The sequence below is a fragment of the Pyrus communis genome, chromosome 13, assembly GCF_041283825.1.
Source record: "Pyrus communis isolate YQ-2024b chromosome 13, ASM4128382v1, whole genome shotgun sequence".
Classification (NCBI taxonomy): domain Eukaryota; kingdom Viridiplantae; phylum Streptophyta; class Magnoliopsida; order Rosales; family Rosaceae; genus Pyrus; species Pyrus communis.
In genome coordinates, this window is record NC_142577.1 from 28,742,765 (window position 1) to 28,765,907 (window position 23,143).

The 23,143-nt window shown below is 37.5% G+C and overlaps 3 protein-coding genes across 4 annotated transcripts; 1 reads left to right on the plus strand and 2 right to left on the minus strand.

The window, feature by feature from the left end:
- The first annotated feature begins 4,470 nt into the window (after positions 1-4,470).
- LOC137737812 (dihydrolipoyllysine-residue acetyltransferase component 4 of pyruvate dehydrogenase complex, chloroplastic) lies at positions 4,471-7,568 on the plus strand. Its single transcript, XM_068477375.2, has 6 exons — positions 4,471-5,645; positions 5,762-5,953; positions 6,203-6,290; positions 6,373-6,443; positions 6,554-6,637; positions 7,112-7,568. The coding sequence occupies exons 1-6, from the start codon at positions 4,764-4,766 to the stop codon at positions 7,214-7,216; spliced, it is 1,422 nt and encodes a 473-aa protein (XP_068333476.2). The 5' UTR covers positions 4,471-4,763; the 3' UTR covers positions 7,217-7,568.
- LOC137737813 (ACD11 homolog protein) lies at positions 7,515-9,201 on the minus strand. Of its 2 annotated transcripts, none has more exons than XM_068477376.2 (4): positions 8,797-9,199; positions 8,156-8,328; positions 7,920-8,065; positions 7,515-7,830 (listed from the first exon to the last, which is right to left on the minus strand). In XM_068477376.2, the coding sequence occupies exons 1-4, from the start codon at positions 9,064-9,066 to the stop codon at positions 7,724-7,726; spliced, it is 696 nt and encodes a 231-aa protein (XP_068333477.2). In that variant the 5' UTR covers positions 9,067-9,199; the 3' UTR covers positions 7,515-7,723. The 2 variants fall into 2 exon arrangements, with proteins under 2 accessions (XP_068333477.2, XP_068333478.2); XM_068477377.2 differs by having other exon boundaries at positions 7,586-7,825; positions 8,797-9,201.
- Positions 9,202-10,154: 953 nt separating this feature from the next.
- Positions 10,155-14,347, minus strand: LOC137736762 (protein NRT1/ PTR FAMILY 3.1). Its single transcript, XM_068476020.2, has 4 exons — positions 14,016-14,347; positions 13,554-13,771; positions 12,093-12,652; positions 10,155-11,256 (listed from the first exon to the last, which is right to left on the minus strand). The coding sequence occupies exons 1-4, from the start codon at positions 14,089-14,091 to the stop codon at positions 10,371-10,373; spliced, it is 1,740 nt and encodes a 579-aa protein (XP_068332121.2). The 5' UTR covers positions 14,092-14,347; the 3' UTR covers positions 10,155-10,370.
- Between the last annotated feature and the right edge of the window lie 8,796 nt (positions 14,348-23,143).

Sequence of the window (23,143 nt, forward strand, 5' to 3'; positions counted from 1 at the left end):
ACTTCGTCATAATTTTGTCAAAATGAGTTATGTTGAAATGACCATTGCTACAATTGGGATCCATCTACTCATCAAAGCGTTCATTTTCGTCAACTTCGTTATAATTTTGTCAAAATAAGTTATGTCGGAAGGACCATTGATACAATTGGGGTTAAAATTTAGGGACTATTGCTCCAATTGAGTTAAAGTTGAGGGACCAATGGTAATGGATTTTTAGTTGAGGGACCATAACTGCATGTTTTTATGAGTTGAGGGACCAATGGTAATGGATTTTTAGTTGAGGGACCATTGCTTCAATTGAGTTAAAGTTAAAGGACCATTACTACTTTTGAGCTTTAGAACCCTAGATAGATTTAGCGTTTATCTTGACTAAGAGAAGTCTGTTTAGGGATCCAAAAACTTCAAAATAATGTGTTAGTAAAATCAGCTTCCATATTTGTCCACATTCTAACTTGAATTAAGGACATTATCCATTAATGGTAATGGCATCATCATTTAAAGCTGGTTACGTGACGAGTATTCATTTTCTTACATTAAATAGTAATTGTGACATCTCGTCCCGGAATTATCGAAAACGTACATGTGAATGACATTTTTACCCCTAGTTCGTTTCGTTTACGCTTGGTGGCTGTTTTGGGTTGTGTTGGCATGTGTTGGGCCACACCCACACCCTGTCATCTCCCTCACTCTCTGTCTTTTTCCCTGTCTCTCTCCCGTGCTCCCTTTCCTCTCCCTTTTAAACACATACGTACGGACACACCAAGAACCCATCAAATCTTTGCAGATCGAGGGAACTAAACCCATATTCGAGCTCGTGAGGTTGAGAGGAGCACGATCGTACCAGTTTCAGGTAAGAACTCCGACGTTTTCACGTCGATTTCACAAGCTCCGATTTGAGTACTATTCATGAAAAAATAATTTAGCACATTTTTGGGATTTTGAAGCTCGTAGGTGACTTGGCGAGGTCCCAAGGAGTCTCGGAGTGATTCGTTGGAAGAATTTGGACGTCAGGATCACCGTGGTCGAAGTTGGCCGGTTTTGGATTGTGTGGACAGGTATGATCTCGTGGGTTTTGACCTTTAAAAGTGGTATATCGTTGTTCTCCTAGTTCTAGGCTTCAATTTGGTGTAAAAATCGTGGAAAATGGTTGAGAAACAAGATAGAAAACGTAGTTAGAAGTTTTTCCAGTTTTCCGGCGCTGGCGACGGCACCGGAGGTTCGCCGGAGAAGGAGACGGAATATTCCGTCAAGTCTGACGGAATATTCCTGACGGCGTTGACGGAATCCGTTAGAACTAACGGAATATTCCTCACGGCGTCAGTTGACGCCGTCAGCGTGCCAGGCACGTGCCTGCGCGTGGCCGGCGCGTGGGGGCGCGTGCGGCGGAGAAAATTTTTTCTAAAAATTTAGGTGTGATCCTGAGATTGTGTAGAGCACGTTGGTATATTCATTTGTCCATTTTGAGTAATGTATGAGAAGTTATTACGAGAAGTTGGTTTTGTGCTTTAAAATTGATGTTTTTATAGTTGTTTCGCATGTAGGTGATACGTATCCCGAGGACGAGCGTGGTCACTCAAGGTAGGGGGGCTACGACCCTTCCACATACCAATGAGTGGCCTTTTGGTTTTCCGTATATACCTATATACATTTATTTTCCCATAAATTGTTTGAAAAGGGTTAATTGTTTTATGCCATGCACCATATTATTATCGTTTATGCATCATTGCATACATTAGTAGTGGTATACATATACATATGCATATTGGGTGCCGTGGACGCACAGGTAAGTGCCAGGTAAGTGTTATTCATATTTACATTCAGTAGTAGTTTGAGATGCTTAGAGAACTCATAACCTGCACCCCCGGTGTTAGTGCTCCCGCCTAGAGTAGGGCACAGTCCTTCACGTGATGTTCACCTCCCGCACCACACGCTCAGCTTGGATCCAAGTTAGGTGCACAACCCTGTCGTACAGACCACTTTAGGTGGTTCCGACTCGTAGGTGACCCGCGATTATTCGCACAGCCTTCACGTGATCGTAGCACTAGAGCGTATATATGTATTACACCCAGGCCTGTCGTACAGACCACTTTAGGTGGTTCCGACTCGTGGGCAGGTTCAGTTGTTGAGTTTGAGATTTGAGCTCTATATGCAGCCGTACAGGTCACGTTAGGTGACTCCGGCTGCCAGATTATATGTTATCGTTATGAGATATACCTGAGCACTTGCATTTCATTATGAGGTTTTGACATGGCATTTTCTTGAGCATGATTGGCATATCTATACATACGTATATATGTTATTTTCTAGGAAGTATACAGGTTTTACGGCGAGGGGTTAGAATGTATTTTACTAAATGGTTTTCGAAAAGCTTTGTTTTTGCCCACTCACGCTTTTGTTTTGCGCCCCTCCAGGTTCTAGTTGCTTAGCAGTTTCGGTGGTTTCCCAGAGGACTTTTCTGGCATTTCTGACAGACACTTACCAGCATAGGGTCACCTTCGGGTGTACTGTTGTCGCATCTTTTCTTTTGGACTGCTGTAGACTTGCTCTGAATTTGTGTTTCACTTACACTAGCACTTGTTTTAGTACTTTGTATGCTAGTTTTTAATTATTCGTACTTTTTATATTACTACTTTATTAGATTCTGCACGTGCACATGGTTACGTCACCTTCGTGTGACGGCCAGCACGCCCTGATCTCGGTCGGGGTGTGTCAGTAATTTGAAACGTTTTAAAATGTTAAAACCAACCTGAAATCACATATAAAAGTTAGATAGTTATCCATACGTAACCCAACTTTATAAAATAAAATTATATCAATGTTTATTAATAGGTCGGTCATGGGGTTAACCAACTTTACGTCATGATGATTTTGGATTGGGTTGTCTATCATGTAATCTCCAAATTAACATATAATTTAAAATATGGCATGAAAGAACAGAAAATTAAGTGTTGTGTCACGGTTCAAGACTAATTCAACTAATTATATGGGTAGGAGGAGTTTAATAACTATTTCGTTTTAAGTTATTTTTATCTTTCATTATTTGAAAACAAAAAATTGAAATATTTGTTTGTAGCTACTTTTAATTTTCAAACAAATAAAAACTAAAAACAATAAGTTAAAATTAAAATACAATTTTCAATTCCTCCATTTCGTTTTCATTTTTAATTATTTTAAATATTGAAATCTTGTTTGATGATCCTATCTTAATAGCGACAAAATGCGAGACTCAAGATCGTATCAAAGCTTCGAGTCTCAAGATCGTGGGCTTTGTTAAATAAAACCCGTATTCAAATCAAGTGCCCATCAATCCCTGCCTGCCTTTGGCCCAAAATTATTGAAAACGAGCAATCCTCGGTTCATGAATAAAATTTCATATTTGGCCCGACCCACGTTGTTGACTGGATCACATAATCAAAATCCAAATGGTTTTTGCAAGATGAAGTGAAGATTTGTAAAGGTTAACTCTTAGTATTCTTCACATTTCATAAATTCTCAATAAAAAAGTGGAATGCAAAATAAAGATAGGCGATCCATTCTTTTTTGAGTAAGCTCTTTTTTTTTTTTTTTTTGTCGTCGATTAATAATTGCAGATAAAGTCAAGTCTTATGGCTTCTAATATTTTTATATAATTTTTTTTCTTCAAGCTTATGCCCTGTTGTCAACAACCAAAGAAAGAAAAACTAATAAAAAAGACTTGAAAATTTTGAGTTTTAACAATAAAGACAAAATAATAGGTAAAGTGAATAGTACCAGAATTGATTTTTTAATGTAAAAATGTAATTTTTCGTTAAATAAATTGTATATGGATTTTTTCGTTAAAGTTTCAGGAAAAAAAAAAAACAAAAAATGAAGGTGGTCCAAAGCATTGAATGCACCTCCAATATGTACAGTTGTACTAAATAGAAAAGTATTGCTTGGATTTGAGTGTTTTCTCTCACTTGCACTCGAGTTTAAGCACCCATACACTAGAGTGGTATAATGTTGATATGTTTAATACACAAAAAGAAGTGAAGTTTGGACCAAATCATACTCTTTTATGGTCGAAATAAGTTTGTACATGTATATGTCAACAATGTTACTAACACTATAGTATAGTGTTATTCATCTTTAATTATTAGTGTTTGATATCAAATTTGACTCACCTAAATGATAAAATCTATTAGTAATAGTTCATTACTGATTTAACTCCTATCCCTTCTCCAAAATATGAACATAATGTAGCTGAAGTTTTTGTGTGGATATTGATAGAAACAATCATTTTACAAATCAAAAGCAAATACTAACAATCATATATAACATACTGATTAAATATTGACGATGTATCCATCAAATCCTGAAACATCAAATAGTTACTACATATCAATCAAATAATGCAAAGACCAATCAATCATAGACGATATATGAATCAAAGTTAACCACATACCAACTAAATACCGAAAAGTATATAAATTGATAATTCAGCCATTTTCCAAAAGAAATTCATGAAATATAAATACAAGCAAAGTTGTAAACAAGTAACAAGAAAGAGTGGGAGTGGCCAGGTGCCAGAAGAACGGCGATGAAAACAATCTAAAGCTCCCCGGTTTGCTGCGGGTAGCTCAAAGCCTCCAACCAACTTTCCCCCTCGTCTTCTCCGCCCCTCTCTTTTTCTATCAACTTCCTCTCCGCTCCCTTCCCATTCCATTTCTCTCCCGATTCAATTCTCTCTCTCTCTCTCTCTCTCTCTCTCTCTCTCTCTCTCGCCTTTCTCCCAATCCATTCCAATGGCGTCGTCTCCTTTCCTCTCCAAGACCACCATTTCCTTCTCCTCCTCCATCTCCACCGCCCTCCCATGGCGCCCCTCCCCCTCCTCCTCCTCCACCGCATTCCGCTCCATTCCCCGCAGCCGCACCCTCACCGTCCAATCCAAGATCAGGGAGATCTTCATGCCTGCTCTCAGCTCCACTATGACCGAGGGCAAGATCGTCTCCTGGGTCAAATCCGAGGGCGACGTCCTCTCCAAAGGCGAGAGCGTCGTTGTTGTCGAGTCTGACAAAGCCGACATGGACGTAGAGACCTTCTACGACGGGATTCTCGCCGCAATCGTAGTCGGGGAAGGCGAGACCGCCCCCGTCGGCGCCGCCATCGGGCTTCTCGCTGAGACCGAAGAGGAAGTCGCCGAGGCCAGGGAAAAAGCCAAATCCACTTCGTCTTCTTCATCCCCAGCTGTTACGCCCACGCCTCCTCCTGCTACCGCCACTCCCGCCCCTGCAATTGCCCAGCCTGCTCCATCTGCTACTCCTACTTACACTGCCAAAAAGGGCGTGGCCACTCCTTTTGCTAAGAAGCTAGCCAAGCAGCACAAGGTCGAAATTGCCTCCGTGGTGGGCACCGGCCCATTTGGCCGAATTACGCCTGCTGACGTGGAGGCGGCCGCCGGAATTGTCAAGCCTGCTAAACCCGTCGCTGCCGAGCCCACTCCGGTGGCCGCTGCTCCACCCAAGCCTTCTGCTGCAGCCCCGCCTCTGCTTCCCGGCTCAACCGTGGTGCCATTTACCACGATGCAGGCTGCTGTTTCGAAGAACATGGTCGAAAGTCTCTCGGTGCCGACTTTCCGGGTCGGCTACCCGATTAACAGTGACGCCATCGACGCCCTTTATGAGAAGGTACATTGTGGATAGTGTTTGGATTAATTGGATTGTCGGTTTGCAATGTCATTTGGGTTTGATTAGTGTTTGAATTTCTGGGATTTTGGGGTGAATTCATTGAAATTGTCCAACAGGTGAAACCAAAGGGTGTGACAATGACTGCATTGTTGGCCAAGGCAGCTGCTATGGCACTTGCTCAGCACCCGGTTGTGAATGCGAGCTGCAAAGACGGGAAGAGCTTTTCGTATAACAGCAGCATAAACATTGCTGTTGCTGTGGCAATCAATGGAGGACTCATAACCCCTGTTCTTCAGGATGCTGATAAGGTGTGTTACTTGTGAATAATACATTATTAGTTGGTATTGTAGTGTTAGGATTTCGAAGGTGGTTGATGAACCATTACTAATCAACACCAATACTGTCCGCAACTTAACCATTTGTTTAGTCGGTGTGGGGTTTTATGTAAAGGCCTCGATGCCATTAGTAGCGGAACCTTTTTCTTCAAGATTTAGTGCTTCTGTTCTTAGTAGTTTGTGTTCTGATTATCGATGGTTGAATTGTATGTGTTTGTGCAGTTGGATTTGTATTTGCTATCCCAGAAATGGAAAGAGTTAGTGGAGAAGGCCCGTTCAAAGCAACTTCAGCCCCACGAGTACACAACAGGTTTTTACTTACAAACTCTCTGTCAGTTCTTATGTATTTGCTTTCGTTTTATACTCATTAAGTTATATTGAACTCTTTGTAGGAACTTTCACCTTGTCCAATTTGGGCATGTTTGGAGTGGACAGGTTTGATGCTATTCTTCCACCAGGGCAGGTGAGTTTTGACCCTCTAATACGAGAATTTTTTGTTTTCATGAATTGATAGGATTGTTCTATTTTTTATGATTTTTTTAGCTGCTTGCTGAAGTTTTAATTGACAATCAGGGGGCTATCATGGCTGTTGGAGCTTCAAAGCCAACTGTTGTGGCTGATACAGATGGATTCTTCAGTGTAAAAAGTAAAATGCTGGTGAGTGTCTTTGTGTTTTCTCCGTAATGTATACTATTTTGTTAATGTTGTTTCTCATACTTTACAAGGTTATAAGTTAAGTTTCACACGTATACAAGGGATGAGTCTGTTAAACGAACTTATACACAACTCAAAAGAATACTTCCACCAGTACATCAAACTTGTATAAATTGGCATGTGACATGCTTTACTGAAAGCAACTGTCAATTAATCTTGTTGGAAGAGGAAGGAAACAATCTTATATGTATGAACCTCTCTGTGAAAGGAGGGGAACACCCCTTGCTTCATAGTTGATCTATTTCCAGAAACATCAATATGTTACATTATTGATTGGATTTAACATCTAGGTTCCTCAACACCGTATATTTTCCTTTTTGTGCTCTATCAATCTGTTAGTTGACACAATTTCACTGAACCTGCTGAAATTTGTAGAAAAGGTAACCTAATTGAGTTGGAATATGGTTCTTTCTACAGGTGAATGTAACTGCTGATCACCGGATTGTTTATGGTGCTGATTTGGCTGCCTTCCTCAAGACATTTGCAAAGATTGTTGAGAACCCAGAGAGCCTCACATTGTAGTCGGTGTTTCAGGACTCCCAAGGATTGATGTTTTTGACCCTAAGCCTCTATTTTTCGTCAGTGACAAAGGAAGGGTGTGTCTATCGAACGGGATGCCCAACTAAGGAACACGCTCTTGCAGTAATTTCTTGCATTTTCTGCTTGTGTTGTACTTCATTTTGTTTTGAACTTTTAAGAATTTGCATTGCTTCGTCAGTCACTGTTGAGAAAATTTTGAAACAGGGAAATAGGAACTTTTAAATAGTTTGATAGAACTCGGTGAGGGATTGCTTGGGTAGAAAGTAAAAACCCGTCGCTGTGTAATAATATTCACCATCTCTAGCAGTTATAAACTTCTGATATTGCAGTCTAATTAATATTCACCATCTCTAGCAGTTATAAACTTCTGATATAGTTCTCTTGTAGCAAGGTAAATAACGTTTATGTACAGACCCGTATTAGCAAAGAAGTAATCATAACGAACTGTACGTTAACGTAGACACCTACTGAGATAGATGAAGACTGAAGTCACCAGTCCAAGGTGATGTTCTTAGAAATGTATAGCCTGTCGATGTACTCGATCACCGAACGCGACGCTTGGATGTACCTTTTCATCTTCTTCTCTGCTGACTGATCTGAAATGAAATTGATTGTATTTTAGAAATAAATAGCATGCAAAACTGGAGATCATTGGTTCTGGACGGAGAAAAGCTTTTAGACTTACGGGTCTCTTCGAGATTCACCAGCAGTTGATCCCTCGACGGAAGAGCATACATTCCGGCAGCAACCGCTGTCCTGATTGCCCAACTGTGGTATGGCGCACAAACTTTGGCATAAGCTGTTGAAGCTGCTTCCCTCAAAGAGTAGTCACTGAAAGGCAAAAGAAGGAAGAATGTCTAAAACCGAAAATCTGCAGAATGAAGCACAACTGCAGTTTGCACAACATATGTTTGAACATACTCGGTTGACAAGAATTGTTCGAATAGAGCTCTGATGAGGTCGAGACCCTGCCGGACACGGCGCAGATTACGAGAATGGCTTCCGGGGGATTTCACCGTGCCGTTAGCAACATCAAAATCTATAAGGCTTTCTAATGTGTCGTAAGTCCGTGACGCCTCCACAAGATCTTTAACCTGAACGCAAGCGAGCACAGTGTGAGATCCTGCAGGAAGAGGCAGGCTAACTGAAGAGATTGCAACCAACCACAGTGTGAGATCTCCAAGATATGACAATACTTTTAGGGGCACACCATATTTAGGTATGTTAAAGGCTCTCGTTTGGAAGTGCAACTAAAAACGTTTTTGGTAAAATTTAGATAAAGTATTTTTTCGGAATCCATTTGAATTTTTACTGATGATTGGTTCTAAAAACATTATCATCAAAAAGTTTCAGTCATTTTAAAAACATTTTCAAACGAGGCTCAGTCACATTGTCACGTTGATTAATTTCACAAAGATCTCACCAACAAACCAAATCATACATTTAACAAAAAATGAACAATCGAAATTCCCCCCAAAAAAAGAAGAAGCAATAATCAAACAAACACAAGAAAATTAAAGAAAATGAGAATTTGGGTTTGTGGTGGGAAGGAAGAAGGCAACCTTGGAGACGTACTCCATCTCGGCGAACTTGAAGGCGAGGCCAAGGCAACTGAAGAGGATGGAGACGAGGGTGGAAGCCTGGGAAAAGGTATCCAAACGCAACGTTTGGTGTTGTTTTTGTTGGGAATTATGGGAATGGGATTGGAGGATCTTGCTCAACTCCTCAAAGGCCTCAACGATTTCCGTTAGAGGAGGCGTCGAGGTCGACTCCGCCATTGCGATACCGTCCATGGCTCTGGTTCCGCCGCCGTGCTTCGCCGTTAAAATCATGCACAAATAGACACCTCCTCCCCACACCCTAATATCAAACTAAAAACGCGACAAAACCGTGTTTTGTTGAACAATCTTGACTTTGTTGCTTTTGTTTTTGGTTGTGTAATTTGTGTTTGAGAAGGAACGTAAGGATGTCGGGTTTGACCGTTCGAAGCTTCGCTATGGACGCGGCCTGCCATACTTTAAGGTAAAAAACGGATTTGAATCCCATCGGATTCAAATTGTGTGATTATACGATATTTACATTTTAATTATTTATCGTGAATCGTGTGATCAGAAATCATTTAACTTTTTTTTATTTAAAATTAAACGTAAATAGTAACTGACAAAATTTGATCAATGCACAATAAACAGTTAAAATGCGAGGATTTCTAACATTCTGTGAATCTGGAGATGATTATCTTCCTTTAAAAACAACCGCTTTTGTAAATAATCATACATATTAATTAGAAAAAGGGAAAAAAAAACACTTTTGCACGTCAAACGTCAAAGTCCAAATGGAGAAAAGTCAATCTCTTGTTCGTCTTTGTGATTGCCTTCTAGACGGTGATTACATTGGGCCTTGGTGGTTGTTTTACATCTTGAAGTCAGGTCCAATTTTAAAACGGGCTTGGTTCAAGGCCCTGTTAAGTCCAACTAAAGTTAAATCCAGCCCATATGTTATTTCCTTTTTGTTTTTTATTGTTTTTTGGAGGAGGAATCCTATGTTTTTTTTGTGTTGTTTGAAGTAAATTGAACATAAAGATACATTGACCAAAAAGAACTAATTGAAGATACAGCCCAATGTTCGGAAACTCTTTTTATGGTTCTAATCTATGCGCATAGTCGCACTCACGATAGTATTTTTTCTTGTAAATGAGGACCACCTATGATTTCTGAATAAAATACTGTATTATTATTTGGTAAATAAAATTTTATTCTTTTTATCACATTTCCATTTCATGATATATAATAGATCATATAATAATTTTTTTTTTCAGTGCGACTGTTACATCATGTACATATGTTATATATATATATATATATATATATATATATATATATATAGTTGATATTTTGTGAACAGAAAAATTTAGAGGTCTTGGTTTAGTGGAGAAGAGTAGGAAGCACATTGTTCAAATTCATCTGCTTCCAAGATCTTAATATAAAGATCGTACAAACTGGATGTTTCATTTATGAATTTATTAATCCAAAGTAGATATTCTTCTCATTTCTATGCTAATGTACCAGCAGCTAGTTCTTACTAGCTATATTACCTCTGACTAATGACTAATTTAATTAATTAACTGATACTAAGCCAATTAAGCCTTATTGGCAAGCTCCACTTGATTTTCTCCAGACTCAGCACCTTCTTTCTTTACGATCTGAATCGGCTTAAACGTATACATTTTGGCACAAAATAAGTAGTAAATAAGATTAACAACTTGTAGTAACGTGATTAACCAGTAGAAGTACTCCAACTTCCCTTTGTTCAAATTATTGTCTGGCAGCCAGTTCGATCCATTAGGGCCAGCACTAAACTTGTGCACCAGTGACACCAAAAGAGTGCTCACGTAGTTTCCGGCCGAGATGGAGGTCCAAAACAGCGCGGCAGCGGTGCTTCTCATACTCTCCGGCGCCTGATCATAGAAAAACTCGAGGTGCCCGATTGACATGAATGCTTCAGCCATCCCATGAAGGGCATACTGAGGAACTAACCAAAACACTGAAATGGGGATTATATCATGAGGATGATCGACCAACCCGTGTGCGAAAGCTGCCTTTTTTCGCTTCACTTCGACAAATCCGGCGACCAATGTGGCGAATACCGAAATGACAAACCCTATTCCCATTCTGTGGAGGAATGTTATTCCCCGGTCTAGCCCGGTGAACTTTCTAGCCACCTTAATGAAGATGCGGTCGTACAAGGCGATCGTGGTGAGCATGGTTACTATGGTGAAGACTGACATGGAGCCTGCAGGGATTTCAAAGGACTTTGTGAGGTGCCTGTCCATGGTTTTGGCTTGTTGGAGTGAGAATGTGCTTTGCTGGGCATAGGCTGTGATGAGGAGTATTCCTGATCCCCATATAGGTCCCATTCTGATTATGGATTTCAGTTCTTCGACGCGATGAACGGTGTTGATCCTCCATAGGTTTGGTGCCTTGAGATTGTCCTCCTCCGTTACGATCGCTGCCTTGTCAAGAAATCTGCATTATTTCACCATATGTAACGTTGTTAAATTGTTAAACAGTCTATCAAGATAAGACGCTTATATCATACAAACAATCAATTTAATTAAACCTTAACCGTCCAATTATCGTGATATGAATTTTATTAAACCTAAACTGTCTGTATCAGTTAACCAATGATTGAGACTCGCACACATGTGAAGCTAAGTGCAGCCACGTTGTGGAAATTCAAAAGGTGACTAGGTCGCATGTTCTTCCTTTCTATATATTTGTTGGGTTGCTATGGACTGTGGAGGTGGGGATGACTCTGAGTCTCTGCTAATGGAGCAGATGACGTGAGATTTTTGTTGCATAACAATGACAGAAACAGAAGTATGTGGTGCGGCTCATCCATGAAAGGTCAAGGGATTGTGGTCCCTACGTCCAAAACATGAGCAGTGCATGGACAAAATGATCTAGTCATTACCTGCAACCTGTTTCCACCTAATTAACCCTGATAATTATGTTCATCTTCTAGACTTACTATATATATGTATATGTGTATAATCTAGATTTTTCTTAGCAGGAATCCTATTTTATTGTAGTGGAAATAGGATGAGGGATTTTCGTAGAAACCATGTATTTTATCGTATAAGATTCTCATTATCTTATTTTCTTACTGCAAAACGTGATACGATTACGATATTACTGTGTATATAATAATTATATTATTAAGTTTATGTTGTTAAATGATGAATTAGGACCAACATTTTGACAAAAATCAACTTAATTAGTGGTTTAGAGCCACAATACACATGCAACATGAGACAGAGAGAGAGAGAGAGAGAGAGAGAGAGAGAGAGAGAGAGAGTTACTTCATATGCTTAGTGTGAAGAAGCTTTCCACCCAACGAAATAGGACCGTCGAGTTCATCATTCTGATACAACATTCTAGGATCAGACACCATAGACAGCTTTCTCTTCTTGTAGGCAGCCACCGCCACTTGTATCAACCGGGTAAACGGACTCCCCGCCGGATCCAAGTGCCGGTAAAGCGGGTACCCGATCAAAAACGCAATAACTGAGAGAAACATGGCTATAGTTGGAATTCCAAGTCCCAAACCCCATCCAATGTTGTCTTGAATATACACAAGCACCGTGACAGCCACTAGTATTGATGCCCCCATCGCAAAATAGTACCAGTTGAAGTAGTTCCACGTCTTGGTGGTTTGTTTTTCGTCATTCTCGTCGAACTGATCTGCCCCGAATGACACCACGCAGGGTCGGATTCCGCCCGACCCGAGTGCTCCTAGTAAGAGGGAGACATACATAATTGCTAGCTGCCCCCCGTCGGCTTCTTCGCACACTTGGCCGTGGTTGCAAGGGGGAGGTCTCAGTTGTGGAAGTACTGCTGATACTGTTAAGCAAATCATTCCCTGGTTCATCGATGAATTGTACAAATACAAAAGTTAATTGGAATTAGTATTTAATTAATAAACAAATAAAATTAGGGGTTTTTTGATATAGGTCCAAAGTAACTAAAAATTGGATCTATTTCAAAAGTTAAAAGTCACTAAAAATTGGACCTATTTCAAAAGGTAGTCTATAAAATTGGATCTATTTCAAATTTTCCCATAAAATTAACAATGTAATTTATCAATACTATAGCTTGATTGTGACAGAGAGCTAAAAAAATGGAGCTGGCTTCTCTGCCCTCCCACTTTCCGTACACTTCCATCAATTTCTATTTTGTACGGTCACGGTTAAGTCACGCCAACATTTTATATTAATTTTTATAAAGATAATAAGAAAAAAACAACAGTAATATAAAATATTAACATGACTTAACCGTGATTGCACAAATAAAAGAGAATAGAAATGTATAAGAAATGAGAAGGCAGAAAAGCCAGCTCCTAGAAAAATTCACCTCAATCATATTGGACAATGCTTTTAATATTTTTAAATTAAATACGTCCACTTGCGACAAATTCTATTTCTTTCTTTTTCTTTGGAAAACCCATCACGAAAGGATGACTAGAAATTCTACCTAATTAATAAGTTTTTAATAAAAAATGGCTCGACGATAACTATTAATCTCGTGATGAGGAAGTTGATAAGAATCTTTATATTTTTTCATACAATAGATATTGGGTGGGCAAACCACAGAACTTTGGGTGCACGAGTGATCAATGAGTTGCAAATCTTAAGGTGTTTAATCAATTGAGCTGTAAATTTACGAGCGCATAATCTTTATCATTTGTGTTAATAATATATATAGAAAACTAGAGAGAGAGAGAGAGAGAGAGAGAGAGAGAGAGAGAGAGAGAGGGAGATTACAATCTGGTATATAACGGAAGCAACAGTGATAGTCCAGAAGCGGCCAACGTAGGCATCAGCAATGAAGGCGCCAACCAAGGGGGTCAAGCTTGCAGTCCCAGCAACGTTGGTGAGGGTGTTGGCTGCTTTTGTTAAGGGCATGTGAAGCTGCGTTGTCAAGTAGCTTATCATATTTGCACCGAATCCCACCACAGCCAACTTCTCACAAATCTCATTAGCTACACACACACACACAAAGCCAACAACAATAATAATTAAAATCCGTAAAACAAAAAACCAAACAAATAAAGAGATACATAATAAGAATTGAACAACAACAGGATAATCTATGCTAATTTCATCAGAAGTATGAAAAGAAAATTCGAATTTACGTGTAAAAATATGAGCACATTGCTCTAACTAATTTGACTACACTCAAGTATGACTCGAAAATTTGAAACAACTAGATTTATTAGCTCTTACCAAAGATGAAGGGCATAGTGACCAAGCCTCCCTTTTTCCTTGCAGCATGGCTGCCTTTCTCCTCAAAATGTTCCATCTTGTTTTTGGTGTCTCTCCTATACTGCTTTAAGCCTAAGTGGCCAACGAAGCTCCATTATTTATAGGCAATGATAGAAGGAAAGGATAGATCTGGCAGAGTAAATTGTCAGCTGAGTTAAGCTTACTGTTTCATTTACATGTGGCCATAGTTGTGTTCTTGTTAACTTTTTTGGGGTTCTTTTTGTTTTGTTTCGTGAGTGTAGGTGGGGTAGGCAAATTGTGGCCTATAAAACTTGGCCAAAAAATTATGGAGTGGGGAGATTTCGATAACTACTGAAACCAAGACAAGAGAAGGTAGGCATGTATGGACAGACGAGTACTCTAATTTACAGTTTTCACAACTTGTCTCATCCATCGAAACAAAAAAATAACTTAATACTATGATTTAATTGTATTTTTTTCATTTGCAAATAAAAAATTTTAAATTCGATTCTTACCAAAGTAAAATTGAACCACATTATTATGACAAATTCATTGTAAAGTTTGACTTATTTTTTTATTCATTTAATACAAATATATCGTTTGTTAATATATATATATATATATATATATATATATATATATATATATATTGCCTCATCGTAATGCCTATCGACTTTTTTTCTCATAATACTTGGTAAGCTAGAAAGGCTTATACTGAAAAAAAAAAAAAATTATCAAATAGCTATGCATTGTTTAAAAGCGCCACTTCTATAATTGCTAAGTTAGACCAGAGGCGCAGGCAGGCCTTAGGCACACCCTTACTCTTTAATCCTTTCTAAATAATTTAGGCTTAAATGTTAGAATGATTCATGTGTTTTAGTCATTGGATTAATTTAGCGCATATGTTTTTAATTTGGCTAATTTGATATTTGTGTTTATTTTGGTTAGCCAGTTAAAGACATTTTCATCTAATTTTTGTGAAAAAATTTATAAACTACTATAAACTTATTTATAGAAATATTTATTTGATTTAAAATATTAAAATATGAAATAAAATAAAAAATTAAAAGAAAAAATATTCTCCTCCTAACTCCCCGACCTTCTTCATAACGTTACCCCCTCTCTTTTCTATGTCACAACCTTAATCCTTTTTCAAATTGAAAGTTTGATCTCTTATACGTGTTATTTTTCAGATTTGTAAAGAAAAAGGGTAATTATATCTCTTATGATTTTTCTTATGAATTTTTTAACATAGATTGAATGAAATATCCTTAATTGGCTAACAGGGACAAACACGAGGACTAAATTAGCCAAATCGAAAACACGGAGATTAAATTGGTCATATGGCTATAACACATTGATCATTATGACATTTAAGCCAATAATTTAGTATTACACTCACTTTTTTTCCGGTGAACTTAGTGTTATATTTTTTTAGTTTACACAAAACTTTTAAATTGTATTCATTAATAGTTAAAATAAGAGGTCTGTTTTCCCGTTCAATCCCAACAACACTCGTCCTAAAACTGAATTTAACATTTTTTTAATAAACAATATTATCTACACTAAGGGAAGGGAGTGAGCTTAGCCTCACAATGAGTTAGTAATAATGTGGTTTGAATTTTCTTTTGGCGATAATCGAATTTAAGACCTCTCACTTAAAAAATTATTAAATTATTAACTCTTAAAATTAAAGCCTAAAGTCTGAGTTTGTTTTATCAAAAATATTCTTTACATTTCTAATAGAAGAATAATAAACGTTGAGCTTTCATCTTGTCACATCTCGGTCCGGGTCGGACCACTATCCAGGCCGCTCCACCACCGTAGCACGATATTGTCCGCTTTGGGCTTACCATTCCCTCACAGTTTTGTTTTTGGGAACTCACGAGCAACTTCCCAATGGGTCACCCATCATGGGATTACTCTAGCCCCCTTCTCGCTTAACTTCGGAGTTCCTACGGAACCCGAAGCTAATGAGCTCCCAAAAGGCCTCGTGCTAGGTAGGGATGAGAATATACATATAAGGATCACTCCCCTGGGCGATGTGGGATGTCACGCATCCCCCCCTTCTTGAAATTTCATATATTTTATCCTCTAAATTCCCAATCCACAACACTATTAAGGTTTGTAAATCTCTTTGTTCTCTCTAACTTTTTACTAAATTTTTACATTTCATATATTTTGTTCTCCAAATTCCTAATCCATTTTCTATTGACTTGGGTGATGATAGAGAGACCATCTACTTAGCCATATTTTAAGACCACATGATAATTGTAATACCCTAGAAATATTTAAAATATATGATTAAGTGAAAATTTTTATCGGAAAGTGAAATGACTAAAATGTCCCTAGGTGACGAAACGTAATTATACGCAGACGTATTTTAACCTTATATATTTTATCGTATTTCTTGGCATATTTGGATAGAGCTCGACCTCATGAACGCGTAAGCACAAACCATTTGTGAAACGAAGTTATAACGAATGAGATATGATCAAGCAAAGTTAAGGGTGAAATGGTCATTTGACCATAATTTGGATTTCTCTAGAAATTGTGAGGTGCCACATGTATGGCAGTGACTGGGAGAGAAATGGGCATTGCCCAATCAGAAAAGAGAAGGAGAAGGGAAATGAGAGAACAAGGAAATGAGGGGGAAAGAACCGGGTCACCCTCAACCCGTATGACCAAACCTCCGACGTCGATTCTGGCGTTTTCCCGATGAGTTGGGTGACGCCACCACTACTAATCCACTCCTCGTCGTCCCAGCTTCCATTCCCACCCAATTTGAACTGCTGTGATCGAGGCTTAGCGATAAACACTCGTCGTCTTCTCCAACGAGTTCGAAGACACCCACGGCGGCAATCTGCCCGATTTTGAAGCTACCACCATGGGTCGATTTCTCATGAACCCATGAAAATATCCTAAGCCTTGATTAGGACGGTGGAGCACCGGAGATGGTGGATTGAGGCCACCAAATTTCTAGGGCTCCGGCAGGTTTTGAGGCAAATTGGCGTTTTTCCCGATCAAATTGGATTTGGCCATATGTATAAAGTTTATTCTACACCTCGAGATCTTCATTTCTGTAATTTTTGAGAATTTTTAGAAATAGTTGAAATTTTCTGGTGAGTTGGGGCCCCAACCGACACCCACGGCAGCGCATGCCCAGAAGGCCGTCGATGCTATTTTAAGGCTAAATTAGATGCCTTGAATGCAGTTGTGATATCCGGATGATGTAGGTTGATTGTTTGAACCTAAATTCACCACGATACGTTACTATGTCATTATATGAACATACGATCTAACCATTGGACCGTCACCAAACTTTGAGACCTTATCATGCGTAATACTTGAGGACCTTAAGAACTTACTGATTGGGAATCCAACGTACGGATCTTCCTGAATTGAATTTGCAAGTTGGTAAAATAAAACGCTGACCACCACTTGATTTTGTGATTGACAGAGATCCGACCGTTGGATCATAATGAAATTTTAGTATGTGGTTCTAGAAGTATAATGTGAACTATGAATGGCTTGATCCCTTTGTAAGGTACGTAAGCAGTCTAACCAGAATGTTAGATGTTGCCATAAAATACTCCAAATTTATTATTGTGCTAGATTTCTTTTAAGGAAAGAAATTATTATGGTTAATAGCGTGGAAATTGGTCATGAATTTATTTTGGCCTATCACCGGATTTTAGCTTCTAAATAAGAATTTTTGTGTCGTTACAATAATATAGCAGTTATGGACTACTTCCTTAAATCATTAAAGAAAGAATCCAATAATCAACTGCCACATCATATGGTTTCCCAATATAATCTAAAAACATGGTCTTCCTAGCATGCATTTTTTATTGACTTGATATTGGAAGGTTAGTTTCTCTTAATCCTGCTTACAACGGCGGAGGCAGTAATAAGGCTAATGTGGGCTATAGTATAAGGAAAGTTTTAGTTGTTTAAGGTTAAAAATACTAATAATTTAGACTATTATAGTATTTTTAATTGTTATAGCCCACCCAACAAGTAAAAGTTCTGAAAAATATGATTACTTTTAGAAAAAGTAAGAGTTAATAAATATTAAATAAATGATTTACTTTAATCAATATCAAAATTTATTATTATTATATTTCAAATTGTACACACACTGACACACACGTCCCAATAAGTCTATTTATTTGATTAGTTTATAGGGAGTAGTATACAGTTATTAGTTTAGGTTTTCTAGGAGTAGTCATTCGGTTTTAAAAAGTAGATTTAATATTTTATTATTTTAGGTTTCCTAGGAGTAGTTTATTTTATTTTTATTTTTTGACTTTTGGGGTACAACAGTGACCTTATTTCACTTTTCAGTTCAGAAAGCCTTCGTCCTGTCTCGTTTGTAGTTCACAGAAACCAAGCATACAAGTGATAAAGTTTATTGATTTTTCTCATCAATAGGTAAGTTTTTGACCATTTTATTTTTATATCTTGATGATTTTATTTGTTTGTTGCTTTATTTTTAAGAGTTCGTACAATCGTACTTTAAAAATTCAATTTCAAGTTTAATATATTTTTTCTGATAGTCTGATAGATTTCTTAGAAATATAATTTATTATATAAACTTGTATTATTAAAACAAGACTTCACAACAAGATGGAGAGTGAATTTCTAGCAGATTCAATGGTTGTGCACATTGAAAAAGAGCTTGCCGAAAAGATTGATTCAGAAGAAATAACAAAGGATTTCAATTCCATTAAGGATCGAAGGGCGCAACTTGAATAAGTACTTTTTCTTTTATTTGTTAAGTTGTTATGACAAGATTGATGATGTATTTTATTTCTACTATAAATTGCAACTTCAAATGTTTTCTTTGTTAAATCTAGTCGAAACTTGCTTTATTCATAGTTAAATTTCTTACTTTAAATTATTACTTTCAGGCTTTTTATTGTGTAACTTTATGTAAGTAACAAAAAAATTTAACCATTTGATCTCCTAGTAATAATGTTAGTTTAGCCCATCCACCAAATAATTTCTGGCTCTGCTATTGCCTCTTTAATTTTTTTATTGATAACTCTCTATATTGACTTGATATTGATATTGGAAGGTTAAATTTCAACATGGAAAAAAAGCATTTAGCACCTCAAAAAATTTAATTAGCTCACAACTCCAAGCATGTATTATACTCTCTTGTAAATACTGTGACAACCCACATCGTCCAGGGGAGTGATCTTTATATGTCTATTCTCATCCTTACCTAGCATGAGGCATTTTGGGAGCTCACTGGCTTCGGGTTCCATGGGAACTCCGAAGTTAGTGAGTAGCGCGCGAGAGCATTCCCATGATGGGTGACCCATCGGGAAGTTCTCGTGTGAGTTCCCAGAAACAAAACCGTGAGGGTGTGCTGGGGGCCCAAAGCGGACAATATCGTGCTACGGTGGAGTCGGGCCCGGGAAGTGGTCCCATCGAGCCGGGATGTGACAATTTGGTATCAGAGTCTAAACCTGGCCGTGGTGTGCCGACGAGGACGTCGAGCCCCTAAGGGGGGTGGATTGTGACATCCCACATCGCCCAGGGGAGTGATTCTTATATGTATATTCTCATCCCTACCTAGCACGAGGCATTTTGGGAGCTCATTGGCTTTAGGTTCCATGGGAACTCCGAAGTTAAGTGAGTAACGCGCGAGAGCATTCCTAGGACGAGTGACCCATCGGGAAGTTCTCGTGTGAGTTCTCAAAAACAAAACCGTGAGGGTGTGCTGGGGGTCCAAAGCGGACAATATTGTGCTACGGTGGAGTCGGGTTCGGGAAGTGGTCTCGTCCGGCCCGGGATGTGACAAATACTATCTATTTATTTTAGTTCTAATTTAACATTTATGTGAGACCCCTCCTCACGTAATTTCTGAGCTTCGCCACTAAGTTAGACTAAAGGAGAAGGAAGGAGAGAAGAGTTTGGGTTCGAAACACAATTAGACTAACAAGAGAGTTTTTTTATCTATCATACTAGTCCACCACTTACAAATATGCCTCTATTCTTATTTGTTTACCCGTGAGGAGGAAAAGATATTGAACATACAAAAATATGAAGAACGAAAATTGCTTCAAAAAGGTACTGAGAGAAGCAAGAATCTCTTATATATAAATATTAAGGGGTTTACTACTACCACCGTGGACTGTTTTTCAGAAAATGGATTCGACTCCTGGGCTTGTTAAGGTTTTATATTTATTTATTTTTTGTATGCTTTTTCCCAGTCAGATATGCATTTGGCGACTATACTTGCATGGTAACATATCTAATACAAATTATAAAATAAAAATCATCACGTATACATTTATATATATATATATATGTGCATGTGTAATATTCTTGGCTGCCTTCCCAGTACATGGAATCTTTTTTATTTTATCTGATCAGATTTAATTATAAATTATTGCAGGTCTTGGCGTTGTTCACATTTTTAACATATAGAATTAATGATTTGTTGAATTAATTATTTTCTTCAGTAGTTATCGGCCCTCTTCTTCCCCTCAAAAATTATTTTATAATCAAAAGATATTCTCGACAAAACACGTAGACGGTAACACTATACACTTAAATATGCTCAAATCAGTTCAACTTTAATCGAAGACGAGTTCAACTTTAATCGATTCATTATTCACATGGATCGCAGAATAATCATACAAGTCGGTTTCTTGTCTCTGTTGGCTTGTACTACACCGCAGAATCTTGCCATCCTCATCAATATCTTGAACATCATTATTAACTAACTAGTGGTTGTTATATATATATGCACACACACATATAAATACTTATACTCAATACTTATATATTGAGTCAAATAAGTTCAGCTGATAAGTGGTGATTATTCAAACTGTTATGTTACACGGTTGAGAAGATTCGATTTATCAAATGCAGCCAAGCAAGCATTACCGTACCCAAATTATACAAGGCATGTGAAGGCGTAGTGTGCTTGACGTGAGGAATGATGCTGGCGAAAGGTGAATTACTAAAAACTGAAAAACTCACCAAAACCATACATTTACAACCAATAGAATTTTATTTATGAAGGAATGTACTAAGTTCAGTCATCTAGAATCTAGTTGCAGATGAGTGATTTTTTAACCGTTGATCTGTACTAGCATGAAAGAGAAAATAAAGAGATGGTAATCAGTTGAAATATAATGCGTCTAGGGGTGCAAATTGAATTGGAAATTTCAATGTCAATAAAAAAATTTACGTTTCGAGTCTAAATATTTTCAATTTTGAAAGTTTTCAAAAGATTAGGATGGCAATTAGAATGTCTCTATCCAGTCCAAAATTAGGAGATTGGAAATTACTAATAATTAATCCAAAATTTCGAAATTAGAACTATTATTTGGTTTCGAAACATTTTTAGATTAGTATTGGAATGCTTATTTCCTTATCCGATCTGACCAAAAATCACCCATATTTGTGTCTAATATTCATGTGTAGATCAAATATCAGCTAAAATAATTTGCAAATTGTAATAATCTTAAGATAAATCATATGTAGATAAACCTCTTCATCTAACATTCCAGTATTTGTCAGTAACAAAGAGGGTGGTTAATCACCCATTACCCAACCGCCACGTGTCTTACTTACTATACCATTCCGCCTGTTCGATGAATTGACTCAGATCAACGTGACCGTGACTCTTTCTGAATGAGTCGAATTTTTATTGTGATTCAAAAATCAGTGGCGTGGGCTAGGAGGGGTCCTGGAAGTGGAAAGGACCAATGTGGTCCTTGCACTAATACAACTCGGTGACGCACCAGTTTTGCTTAAGTTGGATTCGTGAGGTTTTGGGTTTAGGATGATTTTCGTTTTTAGGGATAGGATGATTTCAATGTTTATTTTTTCATTTCAATGCAATGGTATTTTACATTACGGATAGGATGATTTCAATGTTTATTTTTTCATTTCAATGCAATGGTATTTTACATTGAAGAGTGGGAAAAGTTGAGTTAAATCATACAATGAGCTCGTCATAATAACTTATTATATAGAAATTATTAATATAAAAATCAAACTTAAAATATTTTACTTATAACTAAAGAAAAATACTAAAATATTGTAATATTAAATCTAAGATGATTTCGATGTGATGGAAAATAAATATAAATTATGGCTTTAGGGGACCAATTGGTGCACGCATTTTTGACTGCATGATTGGCATGCTAGAGTAGTGGTTTGTTTTAGGTCCTTAATTCGATTGATGTGAAATTGTGACTTGTGTTTGTCTAGAAGAATAGGATATTTTGTATCGTTCCGTGATTGTTATGCCTAACTGAACGTGATTCCCTAAAGAGCTAATTTAAGAGACTAGGTGATATAAATTGTAAGATGTGAAGTATCATTTGGAAAGAGATCATCTCTGGATCTCTTCCACTAAAATCCTAGGATCAAGTGATCTGGGTTCTTAAAATTTGATTAAACGGCTAAAAACTGAGGCATTTTTTTAAAATTATAATAATTTTAATCATTAAATCAAATTTCAAAAGTCATGATCACTGAATCCGTGAATGATAGAAAAGATCTGGAGATAATCTATTTCTTTCTTATCATTTATTGCCAGGGTGATTTCGGAATCACTGAGCGGTAAGTGGCGCTTTCAATATTTTAAATGTATATAGCAATATGCAATCATAATATCATATAGATTGAAAGGTGGATATAATTTTCAGCCGACAAAATTTGGGAACAAGACAGAATAAAGTTTGCTGGCATATATATGATATTTGTAATAGTTTTAATTGCTTCCTATCTACAAAAACATATGAAGTCTCTTAAAGAAATAAAAACTAATTGACATAAAAAAATTATTTTATCCATCTATGGAACCCTAATGAATTCTAAATTAGCTTACATGTGAATGACATTTTATATGATAAAATATTCTTTAGGGGTGTCATATCCATACATCCCATTTTACTTTTCACACACCTTTTTAATTTTCGGCCGTCGGATCGGATGAATTGAAGAAGATTAACGGACAGAAATTATCAAGGAGTGTGTGGAAAATCCACACACCCCTATTCTTTAAATGTTGTTTCATAACAACATGCATGTTTTTCAGTCCTTAGATTAGATATGGTAAACCTCTGTGATTGCAAAAGAAGTGAATGTTACGCGTA

Bases quoted from the DNA above. Each gene is read 5' to 3' on its own strand.
- LOC137737812 (XM_068477375.2), top strand. From the start codon at position 4,764: ATGGCGTCGTCTCCTTTCCTCTCCAAGACCACCATTTCCTTCTCCTCC. The intron at 5,646-5,761 runs GTACATTGTGGA...ATTGTCCAACAG, and splicing joins TCGACGCCCTTTATGAGAAG to GTGAAACCAAAGGGTGTGAC. The intron at 6,444-6,553 runs GTGAGTTTTGAC...ATTGACAATCAG, and splicing joins CTATTCTTCCACCAGGGCAG to GGGGCTATCATGGCTGTTGG.
- LOC137737813 (XM_068477376.2), bottom strand. From the start codon at position 9,066: ATGATTTTAACGGCGAAGCACGGCGGCGGAACCAGAGCCATGGACGGT. The intron at 8,329-8,796 runs GTTGCCTTCTTC...GCTTGCGTTCAG, and splicing joins AGATGGAGTACGTCTCCAAG to GTTAAAGATCTTGTGGAGGC. The intron at 8,066-8,155 runs GTATGTTCAAAC...TTTGCCTTTCAG, and splicing joins GAACAATTCTTGTCAACCGA to TGACTACTCTTTGAGGGAAG.
- LOC137736762 (XM_068476020.2), bottom strand. From the start codon at position 14,091: ATGGAACATTTTGAGGAGAAAGGCAGCCATGCTGCAAGGAAAAAGGGA. The intron at 13,772-14,015 runs GTAAGAGCTAAT...GTGTGTGTGTAG, and splicing joins CACTATGCCCTTCATCTTTG to CTAATGAGATTTGTGAGAAG. The intron at 11,257-12,092 runs GTAACTCTCTCT...GAAATAATGCAG, and splicing joins CTTCACACTAAGCATATGAA to ATTTCTTGACAAGGCAGCGA.